Source organism: Sylvia atricapilla, chromosome 3 (assembly GCF_009819655.1).
Source record: "Sylvia atricapilla isolate bSylAtr1 chromosome 3, bSylAtr1.pri, whole genome shotgun sequence".
Classification (NCBI taxonomy): Eukaryota; Metazoa; Chordata; class Aves; order Passeriformes; family Sylviidae; genus Sylvia; species Sylvia atricapilla.
The window spans coordinates 44,915,970-44,934,638 of NC_089142.1; the positions used below are offsets into that span (position 1 = coordinate 44,915,970).

The 18,669-nt window shown below is 34.9% G+C and overlaps 1 protein-coding gene across 1 annotated transcript in view; it reads left to right on the forward strand.

The window, feature by feature from the left end:
• ARMC2 (armadillo repeat containing 2) overlaps window positions 1-18,669 on the forward strand; it is a 61,379-nt gene that overhangs the window by 14,914 nt on the left and 27,796 nt on the right. Inside the window, exons 7-11 of the mRNA XM_066315226.1 lie at window positions 4,148-4,218; window positions 7,937-8,029; window positions 10,910-11,088; window positions 12,357-12,459; window positions 15,361-15,581. Coding sequence (XP_066171323.1) covers window positions 4,148-4,218; window positions 7,937-8,029; window positions 10,910-11,088; window positions 12,357-12,459; window positions 15,361-15,581 — 667 coding nt within the window. The remainder of the gene's footprint in view (window positions 1-4,147; window positions 4,219-7,936; window positions 8,030-10,909; window positions 11,089-12,356; window positions 12,460-15,360; window positions 15,582-18,669) is intronic.

The window sequence follows — 18,669 nt, forward strand, 5'->3', positions numbered from 1 at the left end:
TTTGAAAAGTAACCTGTATATTCTTCATTCTTTATTACACTGTCTCAGTTACTGTGCTTCTCTGTTCTTCTCCCACTTTGTTACCTAGTTTTGCCTCCCAAAGCTGTAAGGACATGTAGGATGTTACAGGATCCTTACCATGAGGAGAGGGTAGTGTCAAGAGGGAATGCCTTGAAGCTGGACAATTCAGAAAAGATGGTCATGTTCTCTTTTTGTTCTAGTTGAGCTTTGCTACCTCGCTGACCACAGGTGCTTGACAGATACAATTCTGTAGAGAAGCATTAACTTGTTAGTATTAGGCCATGTGTCCCTCTTAACTGGTAACTAAATAATCAGGGGTACCAGTGATACATTTCTACTAATAATAAAAATTAAACAAAGGAATAAATCTGTCTTGGTGGCTATCTGCAGTGTCATAGGTTATGTTAATACAATGAAACTATTTTTAATTACCTCCCTATTTTTGATACCCACACACAAGGTATGTCCCTACCCTGGGAGTGTCCCTACCTCTGTTTATGTGTGTCCTGTGCCCAGGCATTTGTCAAGGAAAATGACATCTTTCTCGGGCCAAAACTGTAGCAGGGATGATGGTAAGGGTCTAAATCTGTGGGATGGTGTGAGACAAAATTCAGGCCCATTGCCAGACTGTTTGGCAGGTAAAGAGTTAGTCAGATTCTCAGAATTTAAGGTGCAGTAGGAGGAAGGAGCCCAAGTGGTGTTCTTTCAGTGGGATCTTACTTTTACATTTGTGATTCAAACCTTGCTGTTGTGTGCAGCTTCTTTGGAGATTATTAGTTCCATTCTTTGCCTCTGGGATATAGTTCATAGAAATGTCATTTTCCCTGGAATACCATGGAGGGATGAGAGTCTGCAGATTTACTATTAACAAGAGGCTCATGGCAAGAACAAGCAAGTAAATGTCTAAGTATGCAGAATTTCTTAAATGCAGCTTTCCCTTAATTATCCATTCTTTCACCAGGGGGAGATACTGAGCACTTACTGGGTTTGGCTGAGATGGAGTTGATTTTCCCTGGAGCAGCCCTCACAGTGCTATGCTTTGCCTTGGTAGCTAGAAGGATATTGTTGATAACACACTAGCATTTTGGCTACTGCTGAGCAACACGCCACAGCATCAGTGCTGTCTCTCCAATAGAAACCTGTCACCAGTAGGCTTGGGATGGGCAAGGTCTTCTGAGGGGACATAACCAGGACAGCTGAACAAGACTGACCAAAGAGATTCCATAATGTATGGTGTCTGCTCAGCAATGAAAGCTAAGACAAAGGAAGTGAAGTGGCATTTATTCTTATGAAGTTTGTCTTTCAGAGAAATCATATGCACACTCAAGCCCTACTTCCTTGGAAATGGCAGGACATAGCCTACTGGTGGAAAGTTGAGCATAAATCTTTTGTTTGTCTTTGCTTCTTTGGTTTTGCTTTATTAAACTGTTCTTGTTTTGACCCATGGGTTTTTCTCCATATTGTTTCTACCCTCAGTCCTGCTGAGGAGGGAAGTGCAAAGAGTGGTGTGATTGGGCAGCTGGCATTTGTCCAAGGTGAACCCACTGCGCCACACTTTCCTTTTGGAAGTCCTCACACTGTGTACATTCAAAAAAGCAGTGTTCTTCTTTGAGGCTACTGTGATTTCTTTTATATGAGAAGGATAAAAATGATCCAGTTGCCAAGTTCTTCTGTAAATCATCAGAGCCTCTGTCACTTGATTTCTTGATGAGCCCCTTATCAGACGATCAGGTTTCTGCCAATTGACTTTGTTTCCAAGGCAACCACTCTCTTGACAAGCCAGTTCCCTTCAATAGTAGGTGACTTATTTTTTAGAATAGGTTGATTATACTTTAACTGCATTGTTCTTAATAAGATACTTCTATTTAAGTTTCAATCCTAAATGGAAATATAATGAACTGAAAGTCCGTGCAACTAAAATGAAGTTGGTAGAGTGATATAGATACATAAAGGGATTTTAAAATCTCTCACAGAATTCCTAAATTGTACACATTCCCTAAAGATAAGCCTGCCCACCAACCATTCCCATTTATATAGGTTTTCAGTGTATTAATTTTCTGAAAATAATGGGAAGTTCAGGTGACTTACAAGGATGTTTCCCGAAAGCATTGATGGTTGGTCTGCTGGTATGCACAGAAAAATTTGCTTTCCTACTAGTTTAAGTCTCTAAACTGGTTGATACTGGTGTTTAAAAAAAACAATATATTCCAAGTCCACTTCTTTTCATGCACAGTTGACGTGGTCTTACTCTGCATCTCACACATACGGTGTTTCTATCTGGTAAGTTAACTCATCCTTTGCTTCAGTGGATTTTTACGTTAATCTGCTTTTGCTTCCAACAAAACTCATAGGATTGTCTTTGCTGAGTTTCTTGGATTCATCCTGGATTTACATGTTCAGGGAAGAGGCACAGACAGGATGTAGTTACAAAACTCTTTCTCTGAGGAAAGCGAATTCAAGCATCTATATTCATATAGGCATGTAGTATCATCGTGCCTACACACAATTCTGAAGGTACTGATCTCTGAATACAGCTATGTTTAGTATAAGGTGACTGAAGTTGTTCTCTTGCTTATCCAGTGTTCCTTCAAATTGTAGTCTTGATTTCAAGGGTGGCTGAAACTTGTAGAAACATGTCTGAAACTTTTAAAGTTTGTAGGAGAAGGCATTCACAGAAATAGAATCAAATTTTTATTTCTGCCAATATATTGAACTGTCTGTAATCTGTGCTCTAAACCCCTTCTTTCTTAGTGATGTCAGACAATTTTAGAGATGCAAGCAGTTGTCTTTTTTCTTTATAAAGTGTATCTCCTCCAGAGGAGTAGAAATTGCTATATGTGAGCTGAAATAATTTCAAGGTAGTTTGTGTAAGCATTTGGATTTTGGAGCACTTAAATCCTCATGCTGTTAAAATAAAGCATTATTCACTGTTAACTGTAATGAAGCAACTGTTCCTCTGTAATGTGATTGCTTGGGAAATTTTTGACTGATCACAGTGAGCTATCCAGTCCCTTTTGCAGGGAACTGATCTTGCAAGAGCTTTGTCTTTTATTCTGTCTCCATCTGTTGATAGGATGACTTACATCTTCTGTCTGGACTGACAGACAGGATTTAGGCACGAATCCAGCAAACTACTTAAACAACAGTTTAGCTTTCAGCCTTAGAGTAACTAAATTACCTGGTTTAAAAAAAAAATGAAATAAGATTGCTTACACACTACTGTCATCTTTAGAAGGGGGTTCAGATTAGGTTTATTGGTAGATAAACTTTAAATGGAAGAAGAAGTGTTAAATTAAACATACACTGAGAATGGAAAACATAGATTAAGACCTTCCTCTTTAGTACAAGAGGAAGGATTCCAGTTTGATAGCAGTCTGCATCTTGTCTATTTCTTTATCAGCACAGCTTCAGTGTGTAGCTAGGCAGACAGAATACATAAATAAATAAATGTATTATAAATGTATGTAGTAGTTTCCTCTGTCCAAAGAAGGACTGACCATAAAATGAGCAGGAATTATGGCATTACTTTGTAAAACAATAGAAACAATGGAACATGCCTGTTTCTTGTACTAACAGAACTGGTGACCACTACGCAGTTAGCAATAGTTCACTGGCAGACCCAGAAATTCTAATACATACTTTAAAGGTTACTCAAGTGATTTTTTCTTTGAAAGGTGTTCTCATTAAATATTTTAAAAGTGTTAATCCTGTGAGGAAAAAATACTGTTCTTGTGAATGGATGAACTTACAGTTTTAAGGTAGTTGAGTTTTATATTCATTTAATGGTAAATGATGGTGAAATAGAAATTGTCACTTTCTGAATTTAGTTTGGTTCATTTTTCAGTTTATTGAGCAAGCAGAAATGCTTTAGGTTTTGTGTTCCATAATGATGACCTCTTGTGGTGTGAATATGTCAGTATTTCTGAAGGAGCTTTCTGTAATACATATGGGAGGAGATTTTATTTACATGTAACTTTTAATGAGCAGCTAACTTACTAACTTAGTAAAATAGCATCATCTTTTCCAATTAGTTATTAATATGCACAATTCAATGCATGTGAAAGAACAAGCATTTTGAGCATCGTTTTCTGATAATGGTTTTGTGTGTCCATACTATATCTTCTAGTGACCAGATGAAAGAGCCTGGTGAAAAGTCATCACAGACAACGACTTCAGGCCAGAAAAGAAGATTAAAAGGTACAAGGAATTTCAATCTCCATTCAAAAAATGTGGAGTGCAGTCAAATAGAAATAATCTAATTTTTGTGATTTGTCAATATTATTCTTTATTATTCACTGAACAGTATTTTTGGTTTTCTAGATATGTTGGGTTTTCTTACTGTTCTTAGTAAAGAGAAGCAATATTCAAGAGATATTCACTCTACAAATCTGTTGGTATTTTCTATCTTGCTTTTCTTATATCTGGCCTTAGGAATTTGCCAGTGCCTTAATACCTCATTTGCCCATCACTTTTTGTAATCTGTCATACTTGCACAGAAACTAATAAAATTATGCCAGCCTGTATTATCTGAAGAATCAGATATTGGATTGCTGTGTAGGGATGCATTTTGCTAATTTTCCATAACAGATTTTAATAATATTTCCTAATAGCTGGCACATTTAATACATCACAAGTGCGTATTTGAGTCTGGTATGGAAACCTGATGTTTCTACTGTGCTATTATTATGCTTTATTACTATTTTTTTAGAACTGAGCAATTCTGTTATTCCAGATCATTCTGGCAAAGGCTGTACTGTGCTCTGCTCTCATTTTTTTACGAGAAGCAGAGAGTATTTACCATGTCATGTGAGTTGGTATACTTATAAGCTTTTTAATTTGTTTGTGCTATTTTATTGGTGTTACTGGAAATATAAAGTGTGGTTTTAGGATTGTTTCTTTTTGCATCTACTTTTCTTAACATTAGATAGCTTCCTTAGTTTGTGTGTGCTTCATCTTTAATCCCACAGTAAGGAGTGGGATAGCACTAGGAATTCTCCATAATTTCTTCTCTACAATGGGATTCTGGGTAGAATGTTCATTTACAAATTACTTTTATTTTCTGAAATGAATTGTGTTTATGCTTTGACATTTTAGAGAGGAGGTAGACTGTATTAATATTGATCTATTTGTGGCCACTCAGTATTCAGTGAAAAGGCTAAACATTATAAGTCAGGCGGTACTCAGCTTTTGAAAGCTCAGTGTTGCTAAGGCTCTTGTATTTACATGCTAAAAACAGCAACCAATAAATGGAGACTGATTAGTGATTTTTTTTTTTTTTTGACCAGAATGCAAAGCAGTGGTTAAGACCTATGAAAAACTGAGACAACCAACTTGAACTTGCTGCATTCTTTTGCTTGAGTGTTTTTTCTGTTGAATTGTGGTTTGCTCTATTAGAAAATTTCTGGACAGCTTCTGCAATATTTTAAATATAGCTAGTACCCTAACTTTTCATCAGCAGCTTAAAAAATCTCCCAGGACTGAGACACATACAATTTATGTGTATTATGTGTAACAATTTAGTAATGTTGCTTTACCTCTTAGACATGTATTGTCTGGTCATTCTTTCCGCTAGGATTAGTACTGTTTAGTAAAAGCTGATTATCTTCTTTTTTACTTAGGTATAAGAGATACTTTTTTCAAATAAATTATGCCATTATGACTTTCAGTTTGCTGTATTCTTTTGATGAATATCAGACAAGTGAAGCAGAGCAGTACAAAAAAATCTGCTCTTTTAGTTCTGAACTGAAAATTAAATGGCATTGGTATTTTTTTTAAGTCAGAAGTTTGGCTCCATCTGCAAATGCATGCCTGATGTTTTCTATTTCTTGCCTAATGAAGTTAAGTATATGTGTAGTTTAAAAAGTCAGTCCTATCTTTCAGTTTAAGAGAGGTAGCTACACATATAAAATAAAGAAATAATTGAGCAAATATGTGGGATTTGTGGCAGGAAGGAAAAGTGCACACTGTTCTAGTGTTCTCATTTCAGCTGTACTTTTACATTATCCAGAGCAGAATTTTCACTTCATTGCAAACACTGCACAGTGTTTTATTAATTAGGCTCATCAATTTATTAATTACTCATCAATTTAAATAAGATTATCAACTCATTTGATCTAGAAAATAAAAATGGTATGCAAAATAAGAATAATAATATTTGCGAATAACATGTACTTATATATAGTATATATGTAACAAATATAGTGTAATACTTATGCATTTTTAAATCTTTTGAAATAGGTATATATGATAGATTGTGTGTAAGATGTAGGTACAGTTAATATAGACAAAAAAAAGAGTCTGGATTGTTTTCTAAAGAGAAGCTTTTAATATAGGAAGTTTTTAAATTATTTTACTGTTCTAAGTAATGCTAGTAGACAGTCACTGTTTTAAGGTCTGAGATACTGTTCTTGTGATGCAAGCCTCTTATTACTGATGTTCTCAGGTATATTTTGTGTTTGTTCATGTTTGTGTTAAGAATTTACATTGTCCTTTAAATGCAAGAGCTAGTAATGAAGAGGAGAGATTTTCAGACAAATTCGTCACCTAAAGAAAAGTGTATAATCCAGTCTTAATGGCTTTCTTAATGTTGTTTAGTAGAGTTGTGTGACTTTTATTTCCCTATTAAAAAAAAAAAAAACTCAAAGCAAAAACAATACAACAAACCAGACTCTGTCTTTATAACAACTTTACTTGCCTGCAAGATAAAGAGCTTAACCCAATCTTGAACTTCAAACACATGTCCACATGCACCTTGTAGGCAACTGTTAGATCCTTTACATCTTGAGTTTCACAGAAACTCTGCCTCTCCATCTGTAGTGGTCCAATGGTCAAGGCCAGAATTTTGTCACTTCACAAAATACTGGGTGAGAGGATTAAAGGATGTTCAGCAAGTCGGATTAACTCCCAGTGATACTGCATCCATCCTGGATTCCATTTTTTAATAAACGGTGTTTTCACCAACTTCCTGATCAAATCTGAAAACAGATCAATGCTCTCAGTCTTGTTTCCAGAAAAATTCTAGGCTGTTGGTTTTTGGGTCTACCAATTTTTGAATTGATGTCTGCAATACAATTCTTTTTTGTATTTTCTTTTTGAAGCCAAGTATAAAAAATGCTTAAATATATTTTAAACTTTCTCTGTGAAGTGGAAAAAGTTTCTGATAGTGAAGAGTAGCTTTTTCTCAGTCACAGGGGTATTTGGCTGAGGGTGGCCAAAAACAGTGGCAGTTGGTTGCCTTGAAGATTTCTGACATGTTTTTGGGGGGCAGAATATCTTTCACATATCTACAGTTTATTATTCATTTCACAGGTTGTGATGTGAAAAGCTGCTGAATACAATAAAGAACAGGAAAGAAATTTTATAAACATTTTATAAAAGTTTAGTCATGAAGTTCACAAAACTAATTGCATGAAGTAGTTAGAATTGCTAACAGGATGTAATAAATAACAGGACTTTTCCCTAACTGACCAGTTAATCAAGCTTAGTGTAATATCTTGCATGTGTACTAGATTAAATTCTACAATCCTTGAGATTGTCTGTAGCATGCATTTTTAAAACAAATAATAAGCTGTCACGTGAACACAGAGCTGAAAAATAGTAGGACACTTTGATGTTTAAGTAGTCATTACCTTCCAATTCAGTGATCAAATGAAACATTAATGTCAGCAAACAAAAGCTTTACAGTACAGCTTTACATATCAAACCACTTATCCATCTAGTTTAGTTTGAAATGTTCGTTTTTGAGGACATGTAAATAAAAAGAAAAGCTTGAATTCATAGAATAGCTCAGAATACAGCAAAACGTGACATTTTTAGATTTTTTCTGACTAATGAATAAAGTATTTGTAACTATTTATTACTGTAGAAAGTGAAACCTTCACTGAATGTGTGCTTTTGTTTTGAATGTATTTTGAAGGCTTAAAGGATGAAACAAGAATAAATGAATGGGAAGAGGAAGATTTCTTTTGGCATACAAAGATTCTACCAATTTTGCGCGAATTGGAAAAAAGTGAGTAGCACTGCTCTGAACGGGTGTGTTTTCTGTACTGTCTCGTGCAGGAAGCATGGGACTCATTTGTGTTTACTACAAAATAATAACGGTCATTAGAGTATGTGGTCTTTTATACTTTCATATGTTCAGTGACTTCACAGTGTAAAACTGGCCTGGGCAGTCTAAGTGACCCTGCTTGAGTGCAGGGGTTGTACCAGGTGACTTTCAGAGGTCATTTCCAACTTTATGCATTCTGTGATCCTGTAAAAAAACCCAAAACTGGTTTAGAGAAGATCTTATCTTGTCTGATTAAATTACCTTATTTTAGACAACATAGCTCTGCCAGCTTAGCAGTCAGTGTTGAGCTAATAATTTTAAGAATGAAGTACTGCACAGATTCACTGCTTTAACCATAGACTATATTGAAGGTCTCAATTAATTTTAAAAAACTAAGGAAATCCTAATGAAAATTTCCATTTTTTATTGAAGTGTTAGATGTGCCAGAAAAGTATGTAATGACTCAGAATACTGAAGCAAAATTTAGTAAATTAAGTATAGCTTAAAAGATTAGGCTCTGGAATCCATTTTTCATTGAAAAATTTATTCATTTGTTTTCTGTTGACACTGTATTTATTTGAATGGTGGGAATATAGAAAGGAGATTTGTTTTTACAAGTAGTTCTGTTCTACAGGATCTTAGCAGTCTTTGTGATAGCATAGGAAAGATTAGAACTTTTTTTTGCAGTTTTGCAGATGTTGATGAATATGAAACACCTGTACAGTGCTAAATGATTTCCAATATATGTAATTGTTTAAAAAAGACAGGATTCTCATTCCCACATCTGTCACTGATGTATAGTAAACAGTGATAAAGAAATTTGAAAACAGCTCTGTAATTTCACATTTTCCTTGCTTAATGCCAAGATTGTCAAATATCAGCCACTGAGTTATGGTTTTGCACGGTGAGATGTTCTTTATTTGTAAGCAAAATAAAATGTAGAGGTAAAATCTAATCATGTCTTTCCCTTGTCAGGAATGTAGCTAAGGAAAATCAGTTTTCGTGCCCCTTTTCTTCAGTCTTTACTTGATTTGGTTGGTGTATTGGGGTTTTTTAAGCTTTTTAAAAAACCTGATTATGGCTTAGTTTTTCTAATAATAGATGACATTATATAATGATACTTTATCACCAGTTGACTGAATGGAGTACTACTAAAACCTGAGTTTTGCTACTTGAATATTAACACAAATTGTAACTGACTTGCATCATTGCCTCCTGCAACTGCGTGATATATTGTTTTCTTTAGACTATTTACTGCACAATTTTTATAAAAATGAGTATTAGAATTCCATAATTGAAATGCTTTGAATGGGTCTATAGGTAAATTAAGAATTTTTTTTTTTTTTTGTGTGCGTTCAGTTGCTTCATACCTTTAAGCTAATTCCCTGCACATGAACTTAGGTCACATTTAGTTTTTCATATATTAGTAGAGAAGCCTTTTTCTTCACTTTCCTCATGCAAAAATATTTGCAGAAACCTTTCCATTTGAAAACAAGTCTGAAGTTAACCTGGAACTTTTAATTGCCTAAATTCTTCTGAATATGATGTGCTTGAGTTGTTTGTAATGTGACCAAAAAAAAAAAAAAAAAAAAACAACAAAAAAACCCAAACAACCCAGTCTCTTTTTCTAGAGGAACAAATAATTAATTTTGTTACATTCCAGTACCCAGGAGGTTAAGCTTTAAAATGCCCCATGGGAGGAGTGATGAATAATTTTTGTTGTTAATTTTGATGAAATGGAGTGTAGGACCTTTCAGTTTTGGTTCCTTGCCACTCCTGTTTCACAGCTTACCAGAGCAGATTATTTAGAATCGTACTATATTTTGTTAAATTTTCTGTCATGATGGGAGTAGAAATGCAATAGTCATTGCTGCTCCATGAGTGTGATGATTGCAAATTGAGAGCTTCCAGGCACTTCTCAGTCTGAGAGATTGGTCCTTGAATCTGCCTACAGGTTTGAGGCCTCATACTTGTTTTTTGTTGTAATTTCCTGTCCATACATATGTTGTCACAAGTTCTTTGCCTCCTTGGCTGTAAACTACACACTGAGTAAATGCAGAGTTTATTCTGCCAGTTCAGGTGCATTTATGTGGGGCTTGTAAGTGTCAGCTTATGGACAAAAGCAAATGTAAGAAAATTTTTTTAAAATTTCACTGTTCAATTTCAAAAATAGACAAGACTTTTCATTTTCTCTGTAAAGTAAACATGTACATAATTCCATTGTGTTGAGATGCAATTTTTGTAATAATTTACTGTTTTATTTTTGTGTATTTTGTATTGTGGATTTATTATTGTGTATTTTAAGCAGTTTCAGGGACTTGAGTGAGGAAGTAGATCACCTTTTTGTCATTGGGATAATATTCCATTCAAATATATCTTGCACCTCTACACTGAAGAGTTCTAGCAAGTTTTTACATTCACATTTTTTTAATGCCAGCAAGGTTTGATGTATAAAGTTACGTATATGAGGAGAAAAATGCTCCTTAACTCTCCCTTCTTCACACCTAATGTTCGGTGGTGTGCTTTAAAGAGTGTTTTCAGAGACATTTTCCTGGTAGACATTTGGCCAATCTGATTATTAAGCATCAAAGGTGAGTTTCATTTCAGCTGTAAGCATTATTTTGGCTAATGATTTCTTGGCTTGAGTCTCTGTTTTTTGAAAAAGCAGAATAAAGTTATTTCTGGGGATTACCTTATCATGTGAAGACATTTATTTTGTGTCTTAATTTTTGATGTTGTGCAACCTGTTCTTTATTTTGTTCTTATTGTATTAGGATGCTCTGGATAAAGTGGCACTGATAAATATTTTTTATTTTTCTCTCCCTTCCTACACCCTTCAAGGAGAAGACAATATAGATCACCTTTGTGTAGCTTGTACCAAACTTTATCAAGCATTGGATGAAGGAAATATGCTTGGGAAAAGATTCAAAAGAAGAAACATCCTTCTGAAGACATTATATAAACTTGTAGACATTGATTCAGATCCACTTTCCATGAAGCTGGCAAAGATTATTCTGGCTGTAAGTGTTTTGAAATGCTCTTTGTTAGGATGCAAAGCTCAAAGTCATGGATTACAACTTGCATTTAATTTTTTATTTCATACTAGTAAACTGTGTCTAAACTAAACCTTCCCTAAGTACAGTTTACTACCACAAAGATACTTGGTTCCCATCCATCTAGATCAGCACTTGCAGCTATTTTCTGCACAAAAGTTATATCTGAGGGAGGAAGGAGGGGCACAAAATAGGATAGTGGGTGTATGGTGGCAGGAATATTGTATAGGCATGGAAAAGACACAGTGTCCTGAGCTGGGATACACACGCAGGGATTTAGAAACTCCAATGATTTTAAAATGCGCACATGGAAAAGTTTTTGAATAATATCTTGACTTTGTTCTGAAAATACCAAAATAGAGGTATTTGGTTTTTTTTGAAAATGAGTGAATGTAAATAATATTTTGCTTTAGTATTTCTGGTTAAAACTGTCAATTAAATTTTGTGCTTTGAACTTCTTTGTTCATGTTCTACAAAGCATGTATGGATAGTCAGTGGTGAAAGGATGCCCTTTAGAAGACTAACACTGTGTTGTAGGCATCTGAGTAATTTGTGTGTATGTTGAGGGAGTCATGTGTTCTCCTATAAGTTAGGGTAGGTTATTTTATTCAGAAGATACAGTTATGTACTCAGATACCACTGAGATGTTAAGTGGTACTTATTAAAAGAAAGATTCCTTTACAGACATTTTTGTATGCAATCTTTTAAAAATCATTAACCTAGAAGAAATTGTCCTTGAAATGCAGAGGAAAGGAAGAGAGATGTCATTGTATCTTTACCACCTTTACTTCCCTTTCACAATATCTCATCATCAGATCTTGTTTTCTGGTAGCTTCTGGTAGCAAGTAAATTTCATTATGACTTGTACTGTTGTACAACAGTCTTTGTGGTCCTTGTGGTAGGGCCACAGATGCCAAATCACTGTTTTCCATACAGAATTTCTTTGTATGGGAATTGGAGAAAAAAATCCTGCAAGTTATTGATATACTCTCTGTTATTATAAAGCCAGCACAGTTTGCTAAATTGAGTTTAAAATACCTGAGTTTCACATATTTCAGTTTCCTTTAATTCTGCATACATCTTCAGTTTGGTTTAATATATTGTTAGGATTTCAGCTGTAATTTGATATTCTGTGGGAATACAAGTTTGCTATGATGTCTGAACTTGTAGACTGTATGGTGCATTTTTATGTGCAGGTTTTAGTTGTGATTTTATGTCTTTTAATTTCTTTGCAGATGAAAGTAGATGGAAAAAATCTTCTTAGTGTTTGCAAGCTAGCATTTAAAATTTGTAGGAACAAAAAAAATGATTTCATCATTCAAAATGATACATTATTGGGTATGTATTCTTTCTTGTCTGTAAGTTAGATGTTGAAATTCAGCAGTTAAAGTTGCTCTTCTTTGAAAAAACATTTTCAGAGTTAACTTAGTCAGAGAGTAAAAATTGCCTGCCTAGGTGAAAGTAATGGTTGGTCTAGTCCAGTATTAGTCTGTGTCTAAGTAGTGATGGGTACAGGATGGGTTTGGGGGAGCACAGGACCTGTGTGTGGTCTGTTTCCCCAGCACTACTTCAGCATCCAGAACTGTTAGATTCTTTTAGGGACATTGCATGGTACATCCCTGCCTTACCCTTTTTTGTCTCTGTTTATATGTCTTTTGTTCATTTGCCTTTTTGGATTTTTTTGATTCTGTCTGCCTTTACAATGCCATAGAACAAATTTCAGAAATTCTCTGTGTGTTGTTTTAAATCTATATATTTTTCTTTATCTCCCTGCTTGTAGTTTTGGAGGATTTGTAAGAGTTTGTACAGTTAGCTTACCTTTCACCTTCAGGATTTTTTAAAATGCAGTCTTTATCACTTGTCTCTGTCTTCTCCTTTTTAAGACTGAGGCATCTCAGCCTCTTAACTCTTTGAACAGGTATTTTGTCATTCAGTTATTTTTATAAGTCCTTCTGGTGTCTTTTCAAACTCCAGTGGATCCACCTTGAGATTTATGGAGCAGAACTGTCTATAGAATTCAAGCTGTGTCTGCACCAAATTTTATAGAAATGAAATAATTCTGACTGTGGTGTTGGCCATCATCAGGGAGGATCTTGAGAATAGTAATTGGCTTTTTTACATTTTTTATAGCTGCTGCTGCTCATTGAACCAGTGGTTTTAGAGAACTGTCAGCAATGGCTTGAAGATCTCTTTTGTGTTGTAACAGTGTTTGTGTCATGCACACACCCTGCCCCTTGCAAATATGAGAAAAACAAAGAAAATGGAAGTGTGTGAATGATACTCAGTGTTGATTGATAGTCACTCCTTTCATTAAAACTTTAGTATGTTTTATTAATATAGGCCTTGATCTTGCAAGCAGTTACTGCATGTGTATTGGTTAAGGCATATGTGTGTATTTTCTTAAATAGTTGAGAGTATTCGTGGTCTTAAAGTTGAGTACACGATTGTTGTCAGAAGTAAAGAGAGGTCTTTGAAGTAGTGAGGAAAGGACTCACAGTGATGCCTTAAGTTTTAGCTTTCATGTTTTTCAGATTCTGTGCTGCCTAGGGATGTAATTCTGAGCCTAATATTAAGTGCCAGTAAGCTCTCTTCACAGAGTAGGTAGACAAAACAAATCCTTTTCCTGTTGAAGACCAAGAACAACTTTCTGCCTAACAGCATAAACAATGGTGGACTGAAGGGAGGAGCCAGAAGGATGGGACCTTCACAACCTGAAGCTGTAATCGGTCAATTAAACCCCAATATGCAAATGGACCAAAACTTATAAAAACTGCATAAAATCTTGTGACTGGTTAGCCATTTTGTGACCAGTTTCAGTCCATCTTGGGTGTAGCCCTGGTCAGGCCCTGTCCTGCCCAAGATGTACTGTTAAACGCCTTTCAAAAAATACATACTTTATTGTCTAGCTCTGTCTCTGTTTCAGGTCAGCCTTCCCAAGGCATCAACAGGAAACAGAACAGCTGGGATGACTTTGGATAGTACAGTTTTGTAGAGATCAGCGTCATACACAGTATTTGAACAAGGCACATTTTGCTCTCATTTCCATCCTCATTCACTTTTCTTTCACTCGCTCTTCTTTGTATTTTAAAAACTAGTGAAGGAAAGAGTGTTGGTAGAGGTCATTTTATTTGTTCATTCACTCACTGTGTTTTGCGCCCACCTTGTCCTGGAAGAAGAAATGACCCTGGCCTATCACAGCTGCCCAGATTCCTGTTGCAGTCACTGGGTTAATAGATTCAATTTCTTTTTCTTCTTTTGTCCATGTGAACAATTTATGTACAGTATGGCAGCTCCAGTAGAAGAAATAAGTTGATCCTTCGTCCCAGAGTAGACAACTACTGTTCAAGACTCTGTTTGATACCGTGCAGAGCAGGAACCTGAAATTGAGTTTTCACATTGCCACAACTCAAGTGATTTAACTGGTGAGGGTGGGAGTTTGGATAAGAGCCTAGAGTGTGTATACTTCATTCATATACACATATACTTAGAGAGACTTTCAGCTTCAGTTGAGACAAAAAAAAAATATTAAACCTCTTCAGTTTAATGATCCAGGAAAATGTTTTTGTTCAACAGGAACTGAGTGGAACATAGGAAGCAGAAATAAGTATCTCTTTGAATCACTTACTAGAAATTCAAAATTATAAAGTTGGCTAGGATTTGTTTAATATACCCCCACTAAATTCAGAATGTCTCAATTTAACTGCAGAAGATAGACTGGGCTTGTGTTAACTGTAAATTTTAACATTTCAGTTGTCTGACAAAACAAAACTCGTCAACTTCATGTATGTCAGGTTTACCTACATAAAAAGTAAATCTTAAAAGGCTATGAACAGATTTCAAATGTGAGAGTTGAATTAGGCCCCTGTGCTTTTTAGTGCTTCATTTGAGATGCTTTAAGGCATTTGATTTTTAAGGAAGTAGTGGGAATTAGTACATGAAATTCCAGGCACACATAATCACTTCTCCATATCTTGACTGAGGATTTCAATGATTCCTGCTATGTGTTTACAGCTTACACTGGTTCTTGAAGTCTAGGAGAACAAAAGTTGAGCCCATTCTCTTATTCATCAATAATTATTTCTTGGTTTCAGTCCAAATATCCAATTTTTCTAGCCCACTTATTAGAAATGTAAGAGTTCAAACTGAGGGTGTTTTCCAGTTGTTAATCTCTTTAATGACTGGACTATATCAACTGCAAATTTTAATATTAGACTTTCTGAATAATGATTTTCCTTTTAGATTATTTGTTGCAGGTTCTGTGGAATGGAGATCTACAAACAAACAATGAGGCTCTTGTCTATTGCATGGCAGCTATAAAATTCATGTCTGAAAAGGATAGACTCCTTTATAAAATGGTCAGCAAAGGAGCTGTTGAAATGTTTCTGGACTTACTGAAGCAGATTAATAACGTAAAAGAACATGACACATATTTCTACAAGTTGGGCCACTTATTAGTCCAGGTTAGCATTTACTTTTATTTCTAAAAGTATGTACTTGAAGGGCAAATTAAAAATTTAATTAAAGGAGATAAGCTAACCCTGTGTGCTACTGACAGAGTTGTACCTATATTTCAATAGACTTATTTTTAAGAAGTTTAATGAAGTTGTTCAGGACCTAATTTAATTACCATAGATGTTTGTGTGTAGTCAATTTTAAAGGCTTTAGAAATTCTGAAGTTAATAGAGATATTTTTAGGTCCCTAATAAACCAGTTTCTCATTACTACTTTATTGTGCTGACAGTGTTCTGGATATTGTAGTAAACAGATAAAAATGTGTTCTCTACCTAAATTCTTGAAACTGAAAAAATTAATGCAAACTGGTTCTGCAGTACTCTAGGAGATTACAAAAAGCTTTTTATTACAAGAATAATGGCTTTTTATTACAAGAATTATGCATTTTAAAAATGTGTAGGGGAATACAGCTGTGTTTCTTTGAAAAAGTGTTTTTGAAGAACTGTAATGTAAGGAAAAAGTAGTTGCAAAAGTGAACACTTTTTGAATTTTTTGAAAGCAGCAGGTTAAAAACTGTTTTCACATACAAAGCACCTTGGTCAGTGGTGGGTCTGCAAACTAATCCTTGGCCCTAAAACTGTTTAAACCCATGCATTTTAGAAACACTGGGGGATGGGTATTGTGCTTACCAAGGATTTGCCAGATAAGATTCCTGGTGTTTGTTTGGAAGTTATTGATGTAATGATTAGTGAATGCTTTAATTGTAAACTTTCAGGTATGTCATAGGAAAATATATTGGACAGTTTTCTGAGGTAGCATTTGCACTAGGTTTGTCTGCTAGTTATGCCAGATTTCCTTAATTCTCTATTAATTTATTAGTACGGAATTTTATATTTATTGAAATTATATGAGAAAACAGCTTACATCATCACATTACTATTGATGATTTTTGTCTAATTTTTTTAGTCTTAGTAATAAAACTAATGAATCAGTTTATTTCCAGGATTTTGACTAGCTCTCTGAACTTTTCTACAACTTTGCAGGAATATTTTTCTTCCATTATTTGCCTGTAGATAAATTTAGGGTTTTTTAATCAAGGGTTTAGTTTGCAAATGTGTGAAAGGAAAACGTTATATTTTATGCTTTCTTTTAAAAATCTCTCATATGTCTGCTCTTTTGTAAAAAGGTAAAAATGGAAGTGTAGCAAAACTGCCTTGTACCATTTGAATAGACTGACTGTTTCTAAGAAGTTCTTGAGTGTTTTATGGAGAAGTCAGTACTGGCAGCTGTCTCTTATTGAGATTGCTCTTTCACTTGTTTGTGTTCTCTTCTATAGTAGTACAGATACTTCAGTTTTCTTCCTCTTGTGAGTAAAGTAGTGATTCCTACTTCTGTGGAATTCCTCTGTGGCTTTCTCATATCGGTTCCTTCAACAAATCTGTGTGCACTACTTCCTTCATGTGAGTTAACTGGTCAGTCATCATGGACAGGTGAACGAGTAGTTCTGTTTTAAGGGATGATTGAAGAAATTTTCTCCTGTGATCGATGTCTTCGGAATAAAGTTTTTGTAGCATGCTGCATCTTACAGCAACAGATCAAATAGCCAGTGATGTACAGAAATAATGTCTTTAGTTATAGCAAGCAAATTATATTGGAGGAGAAAACCATTTTAAATAGTCACAGTGGTCTCTGAAGGAAGTTCTGCTGTCTCTTCACCTTGGTAACTGAAGTATCCCATTAAATTGGGACCAACTCTTCTTTCTTTAACTGTATAATTGCACAATCACCAGATGGCAGTGTTATACATGATCTTGCTACATCCTTTTTGTGGGAATAAAGTCCCTATCTGATTTCTTCATTCTTCCACAGTGGATTTTTTGCAGAAGTCATACAATACAAGAATCAAATGTTGGAAATACTTTTTTTTCCTTAACAGAGGACATGAAACAAAGTTCATCTTTGATTAATTTTATGCTGCTTAAAATAGTCTGTTAATATTTATACAAAATATAGTGATGCTGATTCGAAACCCAATATTTTTGAAGAGTCACTGTTAAGATTTATTAAGTACTCCGTGTTCCTTAATTGAAAGGCACTTAAATGTCTTCTTTAAAAATAGCATTTGTCAGCAGTTACATTTTCTGTTTGGGTGAATTTGATCTTTCATATGGCAACATAAGGAGTAGGGCTGATGGGGATTGCTAAAGACAATTGTTATGCATTCTCCCTGGAACATAGGGTCTGCTTGAAGCAATCACAATATCTCTAGAATTCAGCTGTTATCTGGCTAGCTTCTATTATTAATTTTTAGACTGTACTCTTCAAATTTCAGTTGCATGTTAACTGTGTTTTTTGGATACAGACTTCTGTGAGCTGCTGAATACTGTTTTCTTGCACGTTTAGGTGTATGTTATTTTGCATTGCTTTTCCTTTCCAGCCTGTCTTTGTCTGAGGTCTGAGGGTGGCTCTTGATGGAATTTACTGCTTGAGGATTTTGAACCATCTAACTGTATCAGGCATTGGAAAATTTTACTCTATTTTTGGAGACCTCTGTACCATTATGCACTGATCTTTTTTTCCATTATCCAATATATGAGTCTCTTTGCTGCAGTGAAAACTCTTGTTTGGGTTTGAACAACACTTTTAATATGTGGCTTGTCATTAATTTCCTTTATTGTCTCTATTGAAGCTTAGCTAGAATTCAAGAAATACCATCCTAGGCTGACTGTGAACATCTTGTACATGAGCACTGAATGGAGTTGCCTGTCTCTCTTGCATGTGACAGGGATTTTTCTACCAAAACTTTTGAAAAGCAAAGTATTTGATCAGAATGTATTTATTAGAATATATCACTAGTATTATATTGATTTTTGAAACATCATGACCTTAAAAGGAATGTGCATCTGGAAATTTTTTTTGCAGTTGTTCAGTTCAAATAATAAAAAACTCGAGCTTTCCTCTTAAAATATGAGTGATATGAAGCAAATAAGGCTTCTGTAGGTTCAGATTCTCTGTATTATGGGTATAGTATAAATTGTATTTTTAGTGCTGAAGTTAAATCCATTCACATATCACATTATCACATGTTTTTTTTTC